The sequence below is a fragment of the Mustelus asterias genome, chromosome 20 (assembly GCF_964213995.1).
Source record: "Mustelus asterias chromosome 20, sMusAst1.hap1.1, whole genome shotgun sequence".
In the NCBI taxonomy this organism is placed as follows: domain Eukaryota; kingdom Metazoa; phylum Chordata; class Chondrichthyes; order Carcharhiniformes; family Triakidae; genus Mustelus; species Mustelus asterias.
Window position 1 is genome coordinate 71074017 of NC_135820.1, and position 21424 is coordinate 71095440.

The following is a 21424-nucleotide window of genomic DNA, read 5'->3' on the forward strand; positions in this document are numbered from 1 at the left end:
TAATGTAAGCTTACTTGTGACAGTAGTGGTTAGCACTGCTGCCTCACAGCACCAGGGACCCTGATTCGATTCCCAGCTTGGGTCACTTTCTGCATGGAGTCTGCACGTTCTCCCCATGTCTACATAGGTTTCCTCCGGGTGCTCCAGTTTCCTCCCATCGTCCGAAAGACGTGCTGGTTAGGTGCATTGGCCGTGCTAAATTCTCCCTCAGTGTACCCAAACAGGTGCCGGAGTGTGGCGACTAAAGGATTTTCACAGTAACTTAATTGCGGTGTTAATGTAAGCCTACTTGTGACACTAATAAATAAACTTTAATCATTCTAAAATTCCGTTTTATACTGAATTAACCATCTCTAACAGTGGTACTTTTTTTTTTAGATACCAGATGGATGACAAAAATTACTGGTGCCAGGAGAAACCATTCATGAGATCAGGCCTGTTAAATTAAAAAGGGCCTGAACAGGAAAGAGCTGGAGAATGTGCGCTGGGCTGTTCAAGGGGAAATCCTGGACCCTTCTGTGGTCAGAAAACTATGCTCCAATAAACCTCAATTCAAGCGATGGTGAATTAAGCTTGTGTTTAAAACCCTGCAAGAAAAGGAAGTAAGGTAATAACATTGTTGGGAGAGTGTTGCCAGCAGAAATTCTCCTGTTTGAGATGTGCTGGGTGGAAGAACAGGGCGTTCCTTTACAACTAGCCAAAGACTCGATCACTCAGCGTCAGACAGGCTCCACAGAACTCGGGTATGATGGACAGAGCAGTAAATAGGCCCAAGTTGGCTGAAAACTCTCACTTTCCCCAAAAGCTTTCCCAGTGATCAGCTGGCAGAGCCTGAGTCTGTGATGGAAAACCTGGCAAGCTGGAAAGCCCTTGAACTCGTGCTACATTCCCGGGCAAAGGGGCAGGCAAACAACCGAGATCCCCCTCAATTCATTTGGTTTGATTTATTATTGTCACATGTATTAGCATACAGTGAAAAGTATTGTTTCTTGCGCGCTATACAAAGCATACCGTTCATAAAGAAGGAAACGAGAGAGTGCAGAATGTAGTGTTCTAGTCATAGCTCGGGTGTAGAGAAAGATCAACTTAATGCGAGGTAGGGAAGAAGCTGCTCTTGAGTCGGTCGGTACGTGACTTCAGACTTTTGCTCTTTTTCCCGACGGAAGAAGGCAGAAGAGAGAATGTCCGCGGTGCGTGGGGTCCTTAATTATGCCGGCTGCTTTGCCGAGGCAGCCGGGGCGGGGGGGAGGGGGTGTAGACAGACTCAATGGATGGGAGGCTGGTTAGTGTGTTGGATTGGGTTACATTCACGACCTTTTGTAGTTTCTTGCGGCCTTGGGCAGAGCAGGAGACATGAGCAGAGCAGAAGACATGAGTAATATCCCAACAATTCAGGAAAGTCAGGGGGCAGAGTTGAATATGGTTGCCATCACAAAGGAGAAAGTGCTAGAGAAACTAAAAGGTCTGAAAATTGATAAATCTCCGGGCCCAGATGGGCTACATCCTAGAGTTCTAAAGGAGATAGCTGAAGAAATAGTGGAGGCGTTAGTTATGATCTTTCAAAAGTCACTGGAGTCAGGGAAAGTCCCAGAGGATTGGAAAATCGCTGTTGTAACCCCACTGTTCAAGAAGGGAACAAGAAAAAAGATGGAAAATTATAGGCCAATTAGCCTAACCTCAGTTGTTGGCAAAATTCTAGAATCCATCGTTAAGGATGAGATTTCTAAATTCTTGGAAGTGCAGGGTCGGATTAAGACAAGTCAGCATGGATTTAGTAAGGGGAGGTCGTGCCTGACAAACCTGTTAGAGTTCTTTGAAGAGATAACAAATAGGTTAGACCAAGGAGAGCCAATGGATGTTATCTATCTTGACTTCCAAAAGGCCTTTGACAAGGTGCCTCACGGGAGACTGCTGAGTAAAATAAGGGCCCATGGTATTCGAGGCAAGGTACTAACATGGATTGACGATTGGCTGTCAGACAGAAGGCAGAGAGTTGGGATAAAAGGTTCTTTCTCAGAATGGCAACCGGTGACAAGTGGTGTCCCGCAGGGTTCAGTGTTGGGGCCACAGCTGTTCTCTTTATATATTAACGATCTAGATGACGGGACTGGGAGCATTCTGGCCAAGTTTGCCGATGATACAAAGATAGGTGGAGGGGCAGGTAGTATTGAGGAGGTGGGGAGGCTGCAGAAAGATTTAGACAGTTTAGGAGAGTGGTCCAAGAAGTGGCTGATGAAATTCAACGTGGGCAAGTGCGAGGTCGTACACTTTGGAAAAAAGAATAGAGGCATGGACTATTTTCTAAACGGTGACAAAATTCATAATGCTAAAGTGCAAAGGGACTTGGGAGTCCTAGTCCAGGATTCTCTAAAGGTAAACTTGCAGGTTGAGTCCGTAATTAAGAAAGCAAATGTAATGTTGTCATTTATCTCAAGAGGCTTGGAATACAAAAGCAGGGATGTACTTCTGAGGCTTTATAAAGCACTGGTTAGGCCCCATTTGGAGTACTGTGAGCAATTTTGGGCCCCACACCTCAGGAAGGACATACTGGCACTGGAGCGGGTCCAGCGGAGATTCACACGGATGATCCCAGGAATGGTAGGCCTGACATACGATGAACGTCTGAAGATCGTGGGATTATATTCATTGGAGTTTAGGAGGTTGAGGGGAGATCTGATAGAAACTTACAAGATAATGAACGGCTTAGATAGGATGGACGTAGGGAAGTTGTTTCCATTAACAGGGGAGACTAGGACGCGGGGGCACAGCCTTAGAATAAAAGGGAGTCACTTTAGAACAGAGATGAGGAGAAATTTCTTCAGCCAGAGAGTGGTGGGTCTGTGGAATTCATTGCCACAGAGGGCTGTGGAGGCCGAGACGTTGAGCGTCTTCAAGACAGAAATTGATAAATTCTTGATTTCTCGAGGAATTAAGGGCTATGGGGAGAGAGCGGGTAAATGGAGTTGAAATCAACCATGATTGAATGGTGGAGTGGACTCGATGGGCCGAATGGCCTTACTTCCGCTCCTATGTCTTATGGTCTTATGGTCTTAGGAGCCCATACCAAGCTGTGATACAACCAGAAATAATGCTTTCTATGGTGCATCTGTAAAAGTTGGAGAGAGTCGTGGCTGACATGCCAAATTTCCTTAGTCTTCTGAGAAAGTAAAGGTGTTGGTGGGCTTAACTATAGTGTCGGCATGGGGGGGGACCAGGACAGGTTGCTGATCTGGACACCTAAAAACTTGAAGCTCTCGACCCTTTCTATTTCGTCCCCATTGATGTAGACTGGGGCATGTTCTCCACTACGCTTCCTGAAGTTAATGACAATCTCCTTCATTTTGTTGACATTGAGGGAGAGATTATTGTCGCTGCACCAGATTCTCTCTCATTCCTGTACTCTGTCTCGTCATTGTTTGAGATCCGACCTACTACGGTGGTGTCGTCAGCAAACTTGAAAATTGAGTTGGAGGGGAATTTGGCCACACAGCCAATTGAAAATGACAGTGCCAGCTTTTGGCTTTGTGGGCTCCACAGATGTGTACCATTTTGTCAGGGTTGGAAAGGTTAAAAGCGGCTTAAATTAATGCAATTTTGACTTGTTTCTTTCTCCAAATTCAGGTTTCCACCGATTTGCATCTATTAGATCTTAGTGTTCTGATTCAGCAATTATTTACCAATAAGGCACATTGGCACAGTGGTTAGCACTGCTCCCTCACAACGTTAGGGACCCGGATTCAATTTTAGCCTCAGGTGACCGTCTGTGTGGAGTTTGCACATTCTCCCCGTGTCCACGTGGGTTTCCTCCGGGTGCTCCAATTTCCTCCCACAGTCCAAAGATGTGCGGGTTAGGTGGATTGGCCGTGCTAAATTCACCCTAGTGTCAGGGGAATAGCGGGGATATGTGGGGTTATGGGAATAGGGCCTGGGTGGTGCAGACTCGATGGGCCGAATGGCCTCTTCTGCACTGTAGGGATTGTATGATTCTAAGGCAACTCATCTTTAAAAAACTCTTTCAAAACACCAACACCCACTAAATGCTAACAGGTTAAACCAGAAGTTAGAACGGTACAAGTAGGACTGAACTGCCTGGTGATTTAAGGGGAGATCGGATGGGAAGAGGCCATCCATAGTCTGGACACCCTCACTGTCCAAGCAGAAACCTACGTGGGCACTTCTTCTGTTAGCAACCTAGCCCAGAATAGGAATTCTCATGCGATAGAAGGAAACAGGCCCTGGACTCTGGGGCAGTGTATGCACATCTAAACAAGATGTAAAAAAAAAAACCCTGCGTGAATTGTAAAGAGGGTACAGAGCCACACAAGAACTTAAGGCATGGATTTATTTCGCTATCTTAAAAAAAAAACACTGTTAAGAAAGGAACACATCATTGCCAGTAATGCATACAATGTACAGAGACCAAGGCAGCATACTCATTCACAACTGTGGTCGAAAGCACTATTCTTCATAGAAGAAGCTGAACGTTAAATAATGAAGGAGGAAGTATGCATTTATTGTGACAGTGAACACCCACGGATCACTCTGGAAGCCCTGATTTCAAAAGCTGAATGTATTTATTCCCTAGGAGATATTTTTACAAGATGCTTTGTACTGGAGCCTATAGTGTTCTCACCTTCACAGCTTGGACACAGAATGAGTCGGTTAAAGACTACGTAGACCGTGTACGGATAGGTTGATCTAAAAATGGATGTACAAGCTTATTGTCCTGCTGACTAAATAAGTGTGCATCATGGAGGCTCAGGGGCCACGTATCCAGTGAGTTTAAATACATGCTTCCAATTAATTTGTATGTATCTCACTTCGCTAATACAAGCAGATCTCGGTATTATGGATTAGGACCTAGGCTCAAATGAGGCAACAGTGCAAAAGAAAAAAAAATAACCCTCTCTAAACCTGCAGGCCCATGAAAATTAAACAGGACCAACCAGCAAATAAGAGATACCAGCTTAAATACAACTGTGCGCCTCGTCTTCAGTGGCGTGATTACCAGGGCGCTGAACCTGCAGGTCGGGCACCCCAATCTGAACTCCCCTTTTTAACTTTTAACCATTAAATAGTCTGATGGCATGGGCTGCATCCAACTTCATTCACAAACTGATGAGGAAAATAAATAGAATTTGGCTTTGCAAGTAGCTGATGGACCCGTGACTTGCAGGCGCTAGCGGGAGTCGCAGGAACAATCAGGTAACTCGAGCTTTCTTTGCCCTCTGAGAAATAGACTGAAAACAAACAACAGAAACTCGATTAGCCGCGTAAAGATTGACTTCCTGAAAAACATTTTCTTTTTGCCGGTTTCCACCCCTTCTCTCGCTCTTGCAGGTAGCAAATCTGACTATGACAATAACCCATCTGGTTCACTAATGTCCTTTAGGGAAGGAAATCTGCCGTCCTTACCCGTTCTGGCCTACATGTGACTCCAGAGCCACAGCAATGTGGGTGACTCTCAACTGCCCTTTGGACAAGGGCAACTAGGGATGGGCAATAAATTCTGGCCAGCCAGCGACACCCACGTCCCACGAATGAATAAAAAATTTATATTTACATAGCACCCTTAACATAATAACGTGGGCGGCATGGTGGCACAGCGGTTAGCATTGCTGCCTCACAGCACCAGGGACCCGGGTTCGATTCCCGGCTTGGGTCATTGTTTGTGCAAAGTCTGCATGTTCTCCCCGTGTCTGTGTGGGTTTCCTCTAGGTGCTCTGGTTTCCTCCCACGGTCCGAAAGATGTGCTGGTTAGGTGCATTGGCCATGCTAAATTCTCCCTCAGTGTACCCGAACAGGTGCTGGAGTGTGGTGACTGGGGGATTTTCACAGTAACTTCACTGCTGTGTTAATGTAAGCCTACTTGTGACACTAATATATAAACTTAATAATTCGCTCTTACAACACTAAGACAGCTGTGCCTCTGGATTGTATTCATTTTTATTGTTCATTATCCGAGCCAATTATTCTGTTTTTTGCCACCCATCTTCCAGTGAAAGGATATGCTGTGGGATACAGTCTCAAACAGAGCAAAGAGTAGGCAGATACTTACAGTTCTTCTCCGATAGAAGTGCGGGGCTAATTCTAACAGCCATGAAGATTCGATCGCGGTCACATCTCTCATGAAGTACTTGGATGTCTGGATGATCTCGTTGTACACAACCCTGGCGACAGATGCAATGTGATAATGAGGGGTTTACAAACTCACAGGCAGCTGTAAGGTTCTCCCACTCCATACAAAAAATGAGTCTTTAAAATCCCAGATTGTACAACCTGGAATGTGCAGTCCGCAATGGGATGGAATAGTTGGACACTTTATCCCAGGGTGGAAATGTGAATTACCAGGGGACATAGGTTTAAGGTAAAAGGGAGAAAGTTTAAAGTACATATAGGATCATAGAATTCCTATAGTGCAGAAGGAGGCCATTCGGCCCATCGAGTCTACACTGACCACAATCCCACCAATGCCCTATCTCCATAACCCCACATATTTGCCCTAGCCAGTCCCCCTGGCACTAAGGGGTAATTTAGCATGGTCAATCCGCACATCTTTGGGCTGTGGGAGGAAACCCGAGCACCCGGAGGAAACCCACGCAGACACGAGGAGAACGTGCAAACTCCACACAGACAGTGACCCGAGCCAGGAATTGAACCCGGGTCCCTGGCGCTGTGAGGCAGCAGTGTTAACCACTGTGCTGCCGTGCCAATGTATACGAGAAGCAAGTTTTTTTTTAAACAGAGGGTGAAAGGGCCTGGAATGTGCTGCCAAAGGAGGAGGTAGAAGCAGATACAATAGCAACGTTTAAGAGGCATCTTGACAGATACATGAATGGGCAGGGAAGAGAGGAATAGGGACCGCGTAAAGGCAAAAGGTCTTGGTGGGCCGAAGGGCCAGTTCCTGTGCTGTACCATTCTTTGGAACTAGATTCAGTAAAAACTTTCCAGAAGAGGACTGGCTATACACTCGAGATGTGGAATGGGGAACTGGATATCGATGCGGATCGAGACTGATTGGATAGCTTTCAGAGAGCCAGGACAGGCGCAGTGGGCCGAATGTGCTAGCTTTCAGAGAGCCAGGACAGGCGCAGTGGGCCGAATGTGCTAGCTTTCAGAGAGACAGGACAGGCGCAGTGGGCCGAATGTGCTAGCTTTCAGAGAGACAGGACAGGCGCAGTGGGCCGAATGTGCTAGCTTTCAGAGAGCCAGGACAGGCGCAGTGGGCCGAATGTCCTCCTTCCGTACTGTATCGCTCTGTGCTTCAATACCTTACATGTAAAAAAATGATACAACAAAATCGTCACAGAGTCAAACTTACCACTGTGGTTCCTTCTCTCCGTACAGTACAGAAGTTGGATGAATATGAAGCTCATAATCATCTCGAATGGTCCTGCACAAAAAAGGTTGTTAATTTTTTCATAAGTATGCTTTCAGCTGCAGTCAATACTCGAGGATGTTGTAGTAAAAGGTGATGGGTACTGCAGATTATTTATAAATTAGTTTAATTTTTAAAAATGTATTCTTTCATGGGATGTGGGCATTGAATCATAGAATAGAATCCCTACAATGCAGAAGGAGGCCATTCAGCCCATCGAGTCTGCGCCGACCACAATCCCATCCAAGCCCTATTCCCGTAACCCACATATTTACCCTAGCTAATCCCCTGTCAGTAGAGGCAATTTATCATGGTCAATCCTCCTAATCTTTGGATTGTGGGAGGAAACCGGAGGACCCGGAGTAAACCCCACGCAGACACGGGGAGAATGTGCAAACTCCACACAGACAATGAGTGATCCGAGGCTGGAATTGAACCCAGGTCGCTAGTGCTGTGAGGCAGCAGTGCTAACCACTGTGCCACCCACCGGCTTGTTGGCAAGACCAGCATTTGCTGCCCATCCCTAATTGCCCTTGAACTGAGTGGCTTGCTGGGCCATTTCAACACACGTTGCTGTGGGTCTGGAGTTACATGTAGGCCAGACTGGTAAGGCCGGCAGCTTATCTTCATTGAAGGACATTGGTGAACCAGTTGGGTTTTTACCACAATTAATGATGGTTGTCATGGTCATCATTATTGAGACTTGCTTTATAATCCAAATTTATTAATTGAATTTAAATTTCACTAGTTGCCATGGTGGGATTTGAAACCATGTTCCCCAGGGCATTAGCCTAGTCTGTAGCATTACCACTTCACCACCATCTCCCCAAATTATAATGAAGAGTTGCTATGGAGTGTCATAGGAAGAATTTTTCTTCCCCCAAAATCTCTCTTCTGAAGGTGTTGCCTCTGCTCACCCAAGTGGCCATTATTTATGTGCGAGTCGTGACAGTAAAGGGTGGCACAGTGGTTAGCACTGCTGCCTCACAGCGCCAGGGACCCCCCAGGTTCAATTCTGGCCTTGGGTGACTGTGTGGAATTTGCACATTCTCTCTGTGTCTGCATGGGTTTCCTCTGGGTGCTCCGGTTTCCTCCCGTAGTCCAAAGATTTCATAGAATCCCACAGTGCAGAAGGAGGCCATTCGGCCCATCGAGTCTGCACCGACCACAATCCCACCCAGGCCCTATTCCCATAACCCCATACATTTGCCTTAGCTAGTCCCCCTGACACTAAGGGGCAATTTAGCATGGCCAATCAACCTAACCTGCAAACCTTGGGACTGTGGGAGGAAACCAGAGCACCCGGAGGAAACCCATGCAGACATGGGGAGAATGTGGAAACTCCATACAGACAGTGACCCAAGCCAGGAATCGAACCCGGGGTCCCTGGCGCTGGGAGGCATCAGTGCTAACTGCTGTGCCACCATGCTGCCCCAACCCCATGGTTAGGTGGATTTGCCATGCTAAATTGCCCCTTAGTGTCCAAAAGTGCTCAGATTAGGTGGATTGGCCATGCTAAATTGCCCCTTAGTGTCCAAAAGTGCTCAAGTTAGGTGGATTAGGCGTGGTAAATGCACAGGGTTGCAGAGATTGGAGGTGGGGGAGGGGCTGGGTAAGGTGCTCTTTCAGAGAGTTGGTGCAGAGCTGATGGGCCGAATGGCCTCCTTCTGCATTGTCGGGATTCTATGGTTTCTAGTTAGTACCAAAGGGCTATTCAATCACAGGGAGTCAGAACTGAGCCATAAGCAGCATGTTTCAAAAAAGGGGCACGGATGGGCGCTTGTCAAAGAGAGTTATGATGAAAACTCCACAGTATCTCAAAGAGGATATGCATTGCATCCAATTGCTTTATAATGATGGCCGTTAGATTCATTATAGACGATTTGCAAGGTTAAAAGAAAAAAATCAAAAACTCGATGACAAAACTGCCTTGTTGTTTGTTACCTGTAGAATCCAGAGTAATGGAACTTCGCAGCATTAGCAAAGAAGCCTGAAACAATGCATCGCAGGATCGGATCTGGGTCACCTGAGGAGACAGCGTGCAAAGCAGGTCAGTTCTTATTCCAGGAGCAGACTACTTTACCCATGTTCTGTTAAAGTGGAAGTGTGGAATGGACTGAGGCTGGAGTGGGGCTGGAGTAGGCCAACACAGGTTGGGGCCTGGCTGGTTCTGTCGTGGGGCTGGGCTATTGTTCCGACAGCAGCTGGTAATCATTAACTTCTCTGCTGTCAATGACAGCAGAGTCAACAGGATTACATTTTTGCAATAATCTATTTAAAAATTCAACAAATGTAATGCCCAACTACTGTTTACTAGTTTCATTTTTGCATTATACGAACTAAAATGCTCATTACAACAGCAAATAATGCTCACACAAGAGATTATTCGACTGAAGGAATGTCCTCTGCAATCATATTGCAAGGAGTCAAACGCGGATGTGACCAAACAGATTTCCTCACTATTCTAATTAAAACAATTCCGAAACATGCAGTAAATCCAATCCCTGCATTGTATTAGCCTCTGCTTGGTTCCTCCATGTGATATTGTGACATACTTTCACTAGCTTGAACTGGAGAGTTAAACCAGGGATCTATCCGGATTACAGCTACTTCCAGGCTCCAGTAGTGCACTGACTGCATCGCAGACCAATAGAATGTAATGTTGAAATTCACTGCAACTTATATTTATATTGCGCTTTTAACATAATAAATGTCCCAAGCCACAGGAGCAAAGTATGACACCGAGCCTCATAAGGATGTGTTAGGTCAGATGATCCAACTGCAAGGTCAAACACACAGGTTTTAAGGAGTGTCCCAAGGATGGAAAGCAAGGAAGAGAGGTCTAGGGAGAGTCAGAGTCATAGAGGTTTACAGCAAGGAAACAGGCCCTTCGGCCCAACTTGTCCATGCTGCCCTTTTTTTAAACCCCTAAGCTAATCCCAATTGCCCACGTTTGGCCCATATCCCTCTATACCCATCTTACCCATATAACTGTCTAAGTGCTTTTTAAAAGACAAAATTGTACCAGCCTCTACTACTACCTCTGGCAGCTTGTTCCAGACACTCACCATCCTGTGTGTGAAAACATTACCCCTCTGGACACTTTTGTATCTCTCCCCCCTCACCTTAAACCTACACCCTCTAGTTTTAGACTCCCCTACCTTTGGGAAAAGATATTGACTATCTAGCTGATCTGTGCCCCTCATTATTTTATAGACGTCTATAAGATCACCCCCTCAGCCTTCTACGCTCCAGAGAAAAAAGTCCTAGTCTATCCAGCCTCTCCTTATAACTCAAACCATCAAGTCCCAGTAGCATCCTAGTAAATCTTTTCTGCACTCTTTCTAGTTTAATAATATCCTTTCTGTAATAGGGTGACCAGAACTGTATACAGTACTCCAAGTGTGGCCTTACCAATGTCTTGTACAACTTCAATAAGACGTCCCAACTCCTGTATTCAATGTTCTGACCGATGAAACCAAGCATGCTGAATGCCTTCTTCACCACTCTGTCCACCTGTGACTCCACTTTCAAGGAGCTATGAACCTGTATCCTTGGATCTCTTTGTTCTGAAACTCTCCCCAACGCCCTACCATTAACTGAGTAAGTCCTGCCCTGGTTCAATCTACCAAAATGCATCACCTCGCATTTATCTAAATTAAACTCCATCTGCCAATCGTCAGCCCACTGGCCCAATTGATCAAGATCCTTCCATGTTTCTTCAGAAGGAACTCTTCAAAATGCAGCTAATGAAAATACAACAGAACTTACTCCAACTTATAAATCAAAGAATTGGTTTAATAAAGGAACATCATCACTCCAAACTTGGGGCCTCGCCTTGGGCCACTCCAAACTCTCCACAATTCTACATCGTTCCTTATTTATAGTGAATCAGCTGGTCAGCTGACTATTACATCACTCTGTAATTGGTTCCATACTGGGTCAGCTGACCCTTGCATCTTGTTCCCATTGGTCACATTACATCCTTTCCAGAGCTTAGAACCTAGACAATTGAAAGTGTGCCCAGTGATGGTGGAGGAATTAAAATTGCAGAGGCTCAAGAGACCAGAATTAGAGGAGCGTCGATATCTTGGAGGATTCTGGAGCTGGGGGGAAGATTACAAAGATCGGGAGAGATCAGGCCATGGAGGGATATGGAAACGAGAATATTAAAATTAAGACCTTGTTTGACCCGGTGCCAATAGAAACCAGCCAGCATAGGGGTGATGAGGGTGGGGAGACTTGGCCACAAGGATGACCGCAAGTTTACAGAGGATAGAATGTGGAAAACCAGCCAGGAGTGCTGTGGAATAGTCACAGCACGGCAGCACAGTGGTCAGCACTGCTGCCTCACTGCGCCAGGGACCTGGGTTCGATTCCCAGCTTGGGTCACTGTCTGTGCGGAGTCTGCACGTTCGCCCCGCGTCTGCGTGGGTTTCCTCCGGGTGCTCCGGTTTCCTCCCACAGTCCGAAAGACATGCTGGTTAGGTGCATTGGCCATGCTAAATTCTCACTGAGCTGTACCCGAACAGGTGCTGGAGTGTGGCGACTAGGGGATTTTCCACAGTAACTTCATTGCGGTGTTAATGTAAGCCTTACTTGTGACACTAATAAATAAACTTAACTTGAGTTTTTAAGCTTAAGTTTTTAAGAGGTAACAAAGGCATGAATGAGGGTCTCGGTAGCACACAGCAAGTTCCTGAAGTTGGAAGAGGAATGTAGCCGACAGAAGCCAGATACTTCTCCTCCATGAGAACAAAGAGAAACTGCTCCCTTGGATTCTTCTTATCAACCTGGTTAATATAATGCAGAGTGTGGATTCACTGTTGGTTTAATTAGAAATGTGAGATGGTTATCGGTAAGGGCAAAAATCTGGATTTTTCACTCAACTGAACCAAAGGCTGTCGAATTCCACTATCTTAAGTCTGAATAAATAAATTCAGCAATAAGACATGCACCTCCCAACCCTCCGCCTATCCATCTGCAGTGGAGAATCAAAACTTTGTTGACAGCAGACACAATACTCTTGACATAATTGTCACAGAAATGTGAACAACCGTTGTTAATTATTGCCATTGCACAGCCAGCCGACAGCACGATAGTTGTCCTCTTAACGACGCAGTTGTGCCCAGTGTAAGGAATTTCAAATACTCCACCGTGTTGCTACCTTCGCTTGATTTCTTTGGCACTCTGAATTTGGACAATAACTTCTTCAGTTGTTCCCGGACCGTCGTGGCTCTAACGAGTCCTTTGTAATTTAAGAAGTGTTTCTGGCACCATTGCGAGTTTTTATTGTGCTGCAACGGACAAAGAAAATACATTAATATTGGCAGTGCCGATCTCGAACTCATCTTTCATGGCAGTCGTGTGATCACGCTCCCAAAACGTAAAGAATTTAGGAACGTAACGAGGGTAGAAATGGAAAGCGGTCGCCCACTCTCTGAGGTTTAAAACATAAAAAGGAACTCAAAGTGTTTAGCAGGTCAGTTAGCATCCGTAAAGAGAAAATATTTTGAGTGCATATCATTCTTCAGACCTGATGTCAACACTAACCTGTCTTTCCTCTTTACTGATGGATATTTGAGCCTCCATTCTATAGAATCCCTACAGTGCAGAAAGAGGCCATTGGGCCCGTCGCGTCTGCACCGACAACAATCCCACCCCAGGCCCTATCCCCATAACCTCACATATTTAACCTACACATCCCGGGACACTACGGGGCAATTTAGCATGGCCAATGCACCTAACCCGCACATCTTTGGACTGTGGAAGGAAACCGGAGCACCCGGAGGAAACCCACGCAGACACGAGGAGAACGTGCAAACTCCACACAGACAGTGACCCCAAGCTGGGAATCGAAACCAGGTCCCTGGAGCTGTGAGGCAGCAGTGCTAACCACTGAGCCACCATGCCGCCCTGTTCAGTTTTCTATTTTATTTTAGCGAAATTACATCCTCTTTAAAGTTTATTTATTAGTGTCACAGGTAAGCTTACATTAACACTGCAATGAAATTACTGTGAAAATCCCCCAGTCACCACAATCCAGTGCCTGTTCGGGTACATTGAGGGTGAATTTAGCACGGCCAATGCACCTAAGCAGCACATCTTTCGGACTGTGGGAGGAAACCGGAGCACCCGTAGGAAACCCACGCAGACACGGAGAGAATGTGCAGACTCCCTTTCAGACAGTAACCCAAGCTGGGAATCGAACCCGGGACCCTGGAGCTGTGAGGCAGCAGTGCTAACCACAGTGCCACCTTTCAGGAGTCAATCTGACCATCTTTCATCTCACCCCAGTAAACCCACATTCCTCCACTCTCTCTGCTGGATCACAAGTCTCACCTTTTCCTGTTGAGGCCATGTTGCAGAGCCATACCTTCTACAAGGTTTTCAAAGGGTGGAAGTTAGGTTGGCACCTGGATTTAGAGATTCCTGTAGAATTCAGCTTATTTTACAGCATGTCACTGTCCCCTTTCAGCTGTTATGGATATTGTTGGGACATCCCAATTCAAGGGGAGGGGATGGCCTAGTGATATTATCGCTAGACTATTAATCCAGAAATTTAGGTAATGTTTTGAGGACCTGGGTTCGAATCCCACCACAACAGATGGTGGGATTTGAATTCAATAAAAATATCTGGAATTAAGGGTGGCATGGTGGCACAGTGATTAGCACTGCTGCCTCAGCACCAAGGACCCGGGTTCCTGTCTGGGTAGAGTTTGCACGTTCACCCCGTTCTGCATGGGTTTTCTCCGGGTGCTCTGGTTTCCTCCCACACTCTAAAGATGCACAGGTTAGGTGGATTGGCCATGATAAATTGCCCTTTGTGTCCCAGGATGCATAGGTTAGAGGGATTAGCAGGGTAAACACGTGGGGTTATGGGGGGATAGGGCCTGGCTGGGATTGTTGTTGGTGCAGGCTCAATGGGCCGAATTGCCTCCTTCGGCACTGTAAGGATTCTAAGAATCTACCATGAAACCATTGTCGATTGTCGAAAAAACCCATCTGGTTAATTAACGTCCTTTAGGGAAGGAAATCTGCCGTCCTTAACCGGTCTGGCCTACATGTGACTCCAGAGCCACGGCAATGTGGTTGGCTCTCAGCTGCCCTCGGGCAATAAATGCTGGCCAGCCAGTGACACCCATGTCCCACGAATAAATGAAAAAGAAAATTGGGATATCTGTGTGAAGTATCACAAATGGAGGAATGAAGTTTGCTGGACTGGTGTCGCTCCCAGCTCCAGTACAAACACTTCCACTAGTCCTTCTATCCTCTAAATCAAACAAACATATTTACTACTGGCCAGTTAGAATGAACCAGTTATCAAGGGAAGAAGAATTTTTAACGCAGAAAGTGGGATTGACCTGGCATTCATTGCCGATGAGGTTGGTGGAAGCGGAGACAATGAATGATTTCCAAAAGAAATTGGACGAGCACTTGAGGGAAATAAACTTATTGGGCTCCCGGATAGAGCGGGACAATGGGACTGATTGGATTGTTCAAAGGAGAGCCGGCAGTGATTCAATGGGCCGAATGGCCTCCTTCTGTGCCACTCTGACTCTGTGTCAGACAGCGGTGGTTATAGTGTTCACTCACATCATTGTTGGCTCAAATATATCAACAAATTGCATTTCCAAAACGCTGTTAACACTGTAAGACATTCCAAGGTGCTTCACAGGAGAACATTCAAAACAAACACAGAACCATAAAGGAGATATTCGGAAATGTGACCAGAAGCTTGGTCGAAGGGGTAGGTTGCAAGGAGGGTCTCCAAGGAGAAGAGAGAGGCAGAGATGTTTTGAGAGGAAATCTCAGAGATTATGAGCTACACAGCTGGTAGTTGGCACGGCTGCCAATGGTGGAACGATGGAAAGACACCAGAATGCAGCCAGTTTGGGCTCTCCTTATTGGTATCTGGCTGTCAGGGAGATATCTAATCACTGAAATAAAACTCTTTTCAGTCATTTGATTAAAAATGCACTGCAACAAAGTCACGTACAGCAATCTGCAAACGGGCAGGCTTGGACTCCCTTGATACAAGCAACCCGAACATTCTTTTTTGATAAAGGAATTTACCCCATCTTTTCTCTTCCCCAACCTTCTCTTCCCCTGAAGGCATTGGCTTCACTGCTGGATTACAGAACACAGGCACTCACAGCCACAGGGCCAGTCTTCATGTGTGAACCTAGACAGTAAATGGCGGTAGGCTATTAAAGTCTGGGCAACATCACCTCTCAGCCTGATCCACGCACATGCTCAGTTGAGTGAGGATTTTGCTAGACAATAAACAGGAGTTAAGACACTGGGTGTCTTTTTACTCTTTCCTAAGACGAGGTCAGCTAACTCAGCACAGACCTGGAATCAGATCTAGGATTACCTGGTCTGCGTAGCTTAGTCCAACACCAGGCATTGCTTTGATTCGCAGGGTCACAGTAGGAGTCTTCAGGGCGACACGGTGGCACAGTGGTTGGCACTGCTGCCTCACGGTGCCAGGGACCAGGGTTCAATTCCCACCTTGGGTCACTGTCTGTGCACGTTCTCCCCGTGTCTGCATGGGTTTCCTCCGGGTGCTCCGGTTTCCTCCCACAATTCGAAAGACATGTTGGTTAGGGTGCATTGGCCGTGCTAAATTCTCCCTCAGTGTAACCCGAGCAGGCGCTGGACTATGGCGACTAGGGGATTTTTCACTTCATTGCAGTGTTAATGTAAGCCTACTTGCGACACTAATAAATAAACTTTAAAACTTCAAATTTAGTGAAAGTTTCTCCAAGAAATGAAGACTCCAGGACAAAGCTTTAGAATCCCTACAGTGGAGAAGGCGGCCGTTTGGCCCACCGAGTCTGCACTGACAACAATCCCACCCAGGCCCTATCCCTGGAACCCCATGTATTTACCCTGCTAATCCCCCAACCTACACTCTTGGGACACTAAGGGGCAGGTTAGCATGGCCAGTCCACCTAACCTGCACATTTTTAGAATGTGGGAGGAAACCAGAGCACTCGGAGGAAACCCACGCAGACACGGGGAATAGTGGTGCTATTTCGCAGGCTTTCTTAAGTATAGGCTTACAGTCACCTCCCATTGGGTTATGCATGACATGGTACAAATTTTGTCACTGCTGTGACTTAGACACAAAAGGCTGGTTCCAAACCTTAATGAAGGCCTCATAGACATTCAGCATTGTCAGATGGTCTCCCTCCGCTACAGCGAACTTCCTGTGCTCTCGAGTCTTGAAGGGGAATTGAAATAAATACAGTAAGATACACGCAGAAGCACTGAGGCAAAATTAAACCACAGGAACGGACAGCATACCCCAGGTGAGGAACAAAAAACAAACAAAAACCTCTGATATCTTCTCCCCCCATCACTACCAGCAACCGCACCCACCCCCCCCCCCCCAATCCTCGCCCTGACACCCCCAGCACCCCAAAACACTCACATTGATTTGATTTGAGTTATTATTGTCACATGTATTGGGATGCAGTGAAAAGTATTGTTTCTTGTGCGCTATACAAAGCATACCGTTCATAGAGTACAAAGGGGAGAAGGGGGTTGTGAATGTTGAGGCAGAATGTTGTGTTACAGTCATAGTGTGTAGAGAAACTTAATATAAGGTAGGTCCATTCAAAAGTCTGACAGCAGCAGGGAAGAAGCTGTTCTTGAGTTGGTTGGTGCGTGATCTCAGACTTTTGTATCTTTTTCGCGACGGAAGAAGGTGAAGGAGAGAATGTCCGGGGTGTGTGGGGTCCTTGACTATGCTGGAATGCTCTCATGCTGTCTTTTACTTACAAACAATTGCACACAAGTTCCGGCAGCTGATTAAGATAACGGTCACAATTTCAGGTTTTATATAGACATTTTCGATTTGAGCAATTTTGCAATGGTTCCCATGCCGTTCTGACTCAGAGACTTTATCAGCAGCTGGATAATGTAGTTCATAGAATCCTTACAGCGCAGATGGAGGCCATTCGGCCCATTGCGTCTGCACCGACAACAATCCCACCCAGGCCCTATCCCTGTAACCCCATGTAATCCCCCTGATACCAAGGGGCAATCCCACCCAGACCTGTTCCCCGTAACCCCAAATATTTACCCTGCTAATCCCCCTAACCTACACATCTTGGGACACTAAGGGGCAATTTAGAAAGGCCAATCTAACCTAACCTGCGCATCTTTGAAATGTGGGAGGAAACCGGAGCACCCGGAGGTGACCTCATAGAGGTCTACAAGATTATGAGTGGCATAGACAGAGTGGATAGTCAGATGCTCTTTCCTAGGGTAAAAAAGTCAAGTTCTCGGGGACATAGGTTTAAGGTGCGTGGGGAAAAGTTTAGAGGAGATGTGCGAGGCAAGTTTTTTTTACACAGAGGATGGTGAATGTCCGGAATGCACTGCCTGGGGAGGTGTTGGGAGCAGGTACGATAGTGGCATTTAAGGGGCAACTATCATGAATAGGATGGAAATGGAAGGATACAGACTCTGTAAGTGAATACGGTTTTAGATTAGTGAGGGCATCATGATCGGCACAGGCTTGGAGGGCCGAAGGGCCTGTTCCTGTGCTGTACTTTTCTTTGTTCTTTGAAACCCACACAGACACAGGGAGAATGTGCAAACTCCACACAGACAGTCACACCTGAGGGCCTGAATTGAATCCGGGTCCCTGACGCTGTGAGGTAGCAGTGCTAACCACTGTGCCACTGTGCAGCCCAAAGATGTAAGATACACAAGAACCACGAACTAATTGAATCATGGAACAGGCTCCCAAGGCTGAATGGCCTACTCCTGGTTCCTACTCCTGTTACTGCTGTAAACTGCATGAGCAGCATTAATGATTCCCTTACTTCCCTTAATCTGCTTAATGAATTTGATAGGGGCTTTTGCTACGTCACCAACCTCAGTTCAGAATGGCAGCTTTAAATACTGAGGCGGTTTTACAGTGTGGAATAAGTGCATCGTTTAAATTAAAAGTAAAGTTTATTTATTAGTCACAAGTAAGGCTTACATTAACAGTGCAATGAAGTTACTGTGAAATTCCCCTAGCACCTGTTCGGGTACACTGAGGGAGAATTTAGCACGGCCAATGCACCTAACCAGCACGTTTTTTGGACTCTGGGAGGAAACTGGAGCACCCGGAGGAAACCCACGCAGACACGGGGAGAATGTGCAGACTCCGCACAGACAGTGACCCAAGGCGGGAATCAAACACGGGGTCCCTGACGCTGTGGGGCAGCAGTGCTAACCGCCGTGCCACCCTATGCAGTTAAATAAAAATATGAAACTCAAAAGTCTGACAAATACTTTACGGTGTTAAGCATAAAAATACATTCTGATAAAGGTCGACTGCAGATTAATTATCCTTTCTGAGTGTTTTCGGTTTTGGAATAAAAGTCTCCGTTACTTGTTGAAAATGGTGCTGAAAACTGTTATGTGCACTAATTATAGTAATGCCAACACTCGGGCAAATGCAGAGTTCAAAAGAAAATCACAGCTTCCTGCCAGGAACACCCCCTTTTTGTTTTGTTGGCTGGGATGCAGAACTGAATCCACCAGCTTTTAGACATTCCCAATAAACAAGACGCCAGCATCTTCTGTCCTATTTCAGATCTCCAGCTTCCGCGGTAGTTTGTTCCCGTACAGTAAGCAACCACCTTGTTCAGATTACAACAAGCCTCTGCTATTTACAGTGATGAGCCCATTAGCAATTTAAAATGAGTAAATCACCTTGACCTCGGAACAAAAGACGATCTCTGCTTCCTTAATTAAAACCGAAACAAAGTGAAATTTATGACGAGCACAATTACAGGGAAAACCCATCCGGTTTTTTTTTTCCCCCCGCCCGGCTGAAATGGAAATTATTAATTGCTCCCATTTTTTTTTCGGCTGAAAGCATTTATTTGAGGGATAGCAGGGAAATTTAACATCATAATAATCAGCAGGTGATGTAAATGCTAAACTATCTTTTGGTTTATCTTTTATTTAGTAATGAATTGGGGGCAGAAATGAAAAGATGTGGGGGAACTCTATGGGCCAGATCATTCTTTTCCCTCAAGGGGTAGACAACTCGGTCGCGCTTCTGTGTCCCCCTCGGTAGAGGAGTACATTTGTGGTGCTATCTAAGTGTGCAGAGACCAGTACGGTCCTGTAAAATGAAACCGTGCAAATCCACAGGAAGTGCCACGTGATGCTGTAATCCTTCAGCTGCCTGCTTTTTACAGCACCTTGCCTCAACCTCAGAAAACCGTTCAATATGAAATGTAGCACACAGACAAGAAATAAAAAGGATTCTTTTTTCTGAACCCAGGAGAAAGCAAACCTAATTACTGAATGGTACAGAGAACAGGAAATGCGGGGCAGTGAGCCCCAAATGATATTTATATGAAGCACACAGACCTCACGGGTTACGATGCGTTTTGAACCTCGTCTGCTACATCGTAGCTTCAGAATAATTTAAGGGACCCACTGAAAGCAGTGTGTGTATATAAAATAAAAGCAAATTACTGCGGATGCTGGAATCTGAAACCAAAAGAGAAAACGCTGGAAGATCTCAGCAGGTCTGGCAGCAGGAGAGAAAAAAGAGCTGACGTTTCGAGTCCAGATGACCCTTAGTCAAAGCTCGAAACGTCAGCTCTTTTCTCTCCTTCCAGATGCTGCCAGACCTGCTGAGACTTTCCAGCATTTTCTCTTTTGGTGTGTATCTAAAACCTTGGTTAGGCCCACGTTTGGAGTATTGCGTGCAGTTCTGGTCGCCACACTACCAGAAGGACGTGAAGGCTTTGAAGAGTGTGCCGGGAAGGTTCACCAGGATGTTGCCTGGGTCTCGAGGTTGTTGGCGATGAGGAGAGGTTGAATAAACTAGGATTGTTTTCACTGGAAAGACGGAGGCTGAGGGGAGACCTGATAGAGGTCTACAAAACGGTGAGAGGCACAGACAGGGTGGATAGTCAGAGGCTTTTTCCCAAGCTGGAAGTATCAATTACAAAGGGGGCACAGGTTCAAGGTGAGAGGGGGAAAGTTTAAGGGAGATGTGCGGGGGACGTTTTTCACGCAGAGAGTGGTGGGTGCCTGGAATGCGCAGCCAGAGTAAGTTGGTGGCAGCAGGTACATTATCAACAGTTAAGAGGCATCTGGATGGGTGCATGAATGGGGAGGGAATAGAGGAAAACAGACCGAGTAAGGGGAGATGTTTTCTTCTGTGGTTTAGTTAAGGCATCATGATTGGCACAGATTTGGAGGGCTGAAGGCCCTATTCCTGTGCTGTACTTTTCCTTGTTTTTCTTTGTTTATCAAGTAAGTAGCTGAATACTGGAGACCAAGGAAGTTCTGGGTTCAATCCCTCTTGCTGGTTTAGCTGATCCCAAGTTGGGACTGCAATAAGTGTGTGTTATTCAGTGCCCTTATGAGAGTGAGGTTGAGAGAGGGGGGGGGGGGGGGGGGTGGTGGAAGGAGTGGCACAGGGCGGCACAGTGGTTAACACTGCTGCTTCACAGCTCCAGGGACCTAGGTTCGATTCCCGGCTTGGGTCACTATCTGTGTGGAGTTTGCACATTCTCCTCGTGTCCGCGTGGGTTTCCTCCGGGTGCTCCGGTTTCCTCCCACAGTCCAAAGATGTGCGGGTTAGGTTGATTGGCCATGCTAAAATTGGCCCTTAGTGTCCTGGGATGCGTAGATTAGAGGGATTAGCGGGTAAAATATGTAGGGATATGGGGGTAGGGCCTGGGTGGGATTGCAGTCAGTGCAGGCTCGATGGGCCGAATGGCCTCTTTCTGTACTGGAGGGTTTCTATGATTTCTAGGAGTGCAATTATACAGCATGCTGCATGGACCTTGAGTGAGCAATGAATTGAGCTTGGCTCTGATGGCCTCCTCAGTCAAATAGCCTGCTGATAATCACTGCCGCACGAGTGGTAGATAAGATGCTGCAGGATAACTGGTACATGCAAAGCCATGCCCCAGAAAAAAGTCAATCCCTTCATGAAAGGACAGAGCTGATGAGGATGGGGTGGGGAGTAACTGGGAATAAAAATAAACTTCAAGTTCATAAAATCAC

General features: G+C 46.4%; 1 protein-coding gene across 1 annotated transcript in view; it reads right to left on the reverse strand.

The window, feature by feature from the left end:
* Nucleotides 1–4323: 4323 nt before the first annotated feature.
* The window catches only part of dhx35 (DEAH-box helicase 35), a 67087-nt gene continuing 49986 nt past the window's right edge, over nt 4324–21424 (reverse strand). Inside the window, exons 17-22 of the mRNA XM_078236809.1 lie at nt 16530–16607; nt 12546–12675; nt 9323–9404; nt 7322–7393; nt 6059–6170; nt 4324–5240 (exon numbers count right to left, since the gene is read on the reverse strand). Of these exons, the coding sequence (XP_078092935.1) occupies nt 5202–5240; nt 6059–6170; nt 7322–7393; nt 9323–9404; nt 12546–12675; nt 16530–16607 (513 nt within the window). The 3' untranslated portion in view covers nt 4324–5201. The remainder of the gene's footprint in view (nt 5241–6058; nt 6171–7321; nt 7394–9322; nt 9405–12545; nt 12676–16529; nt 16608–21424) is intronic.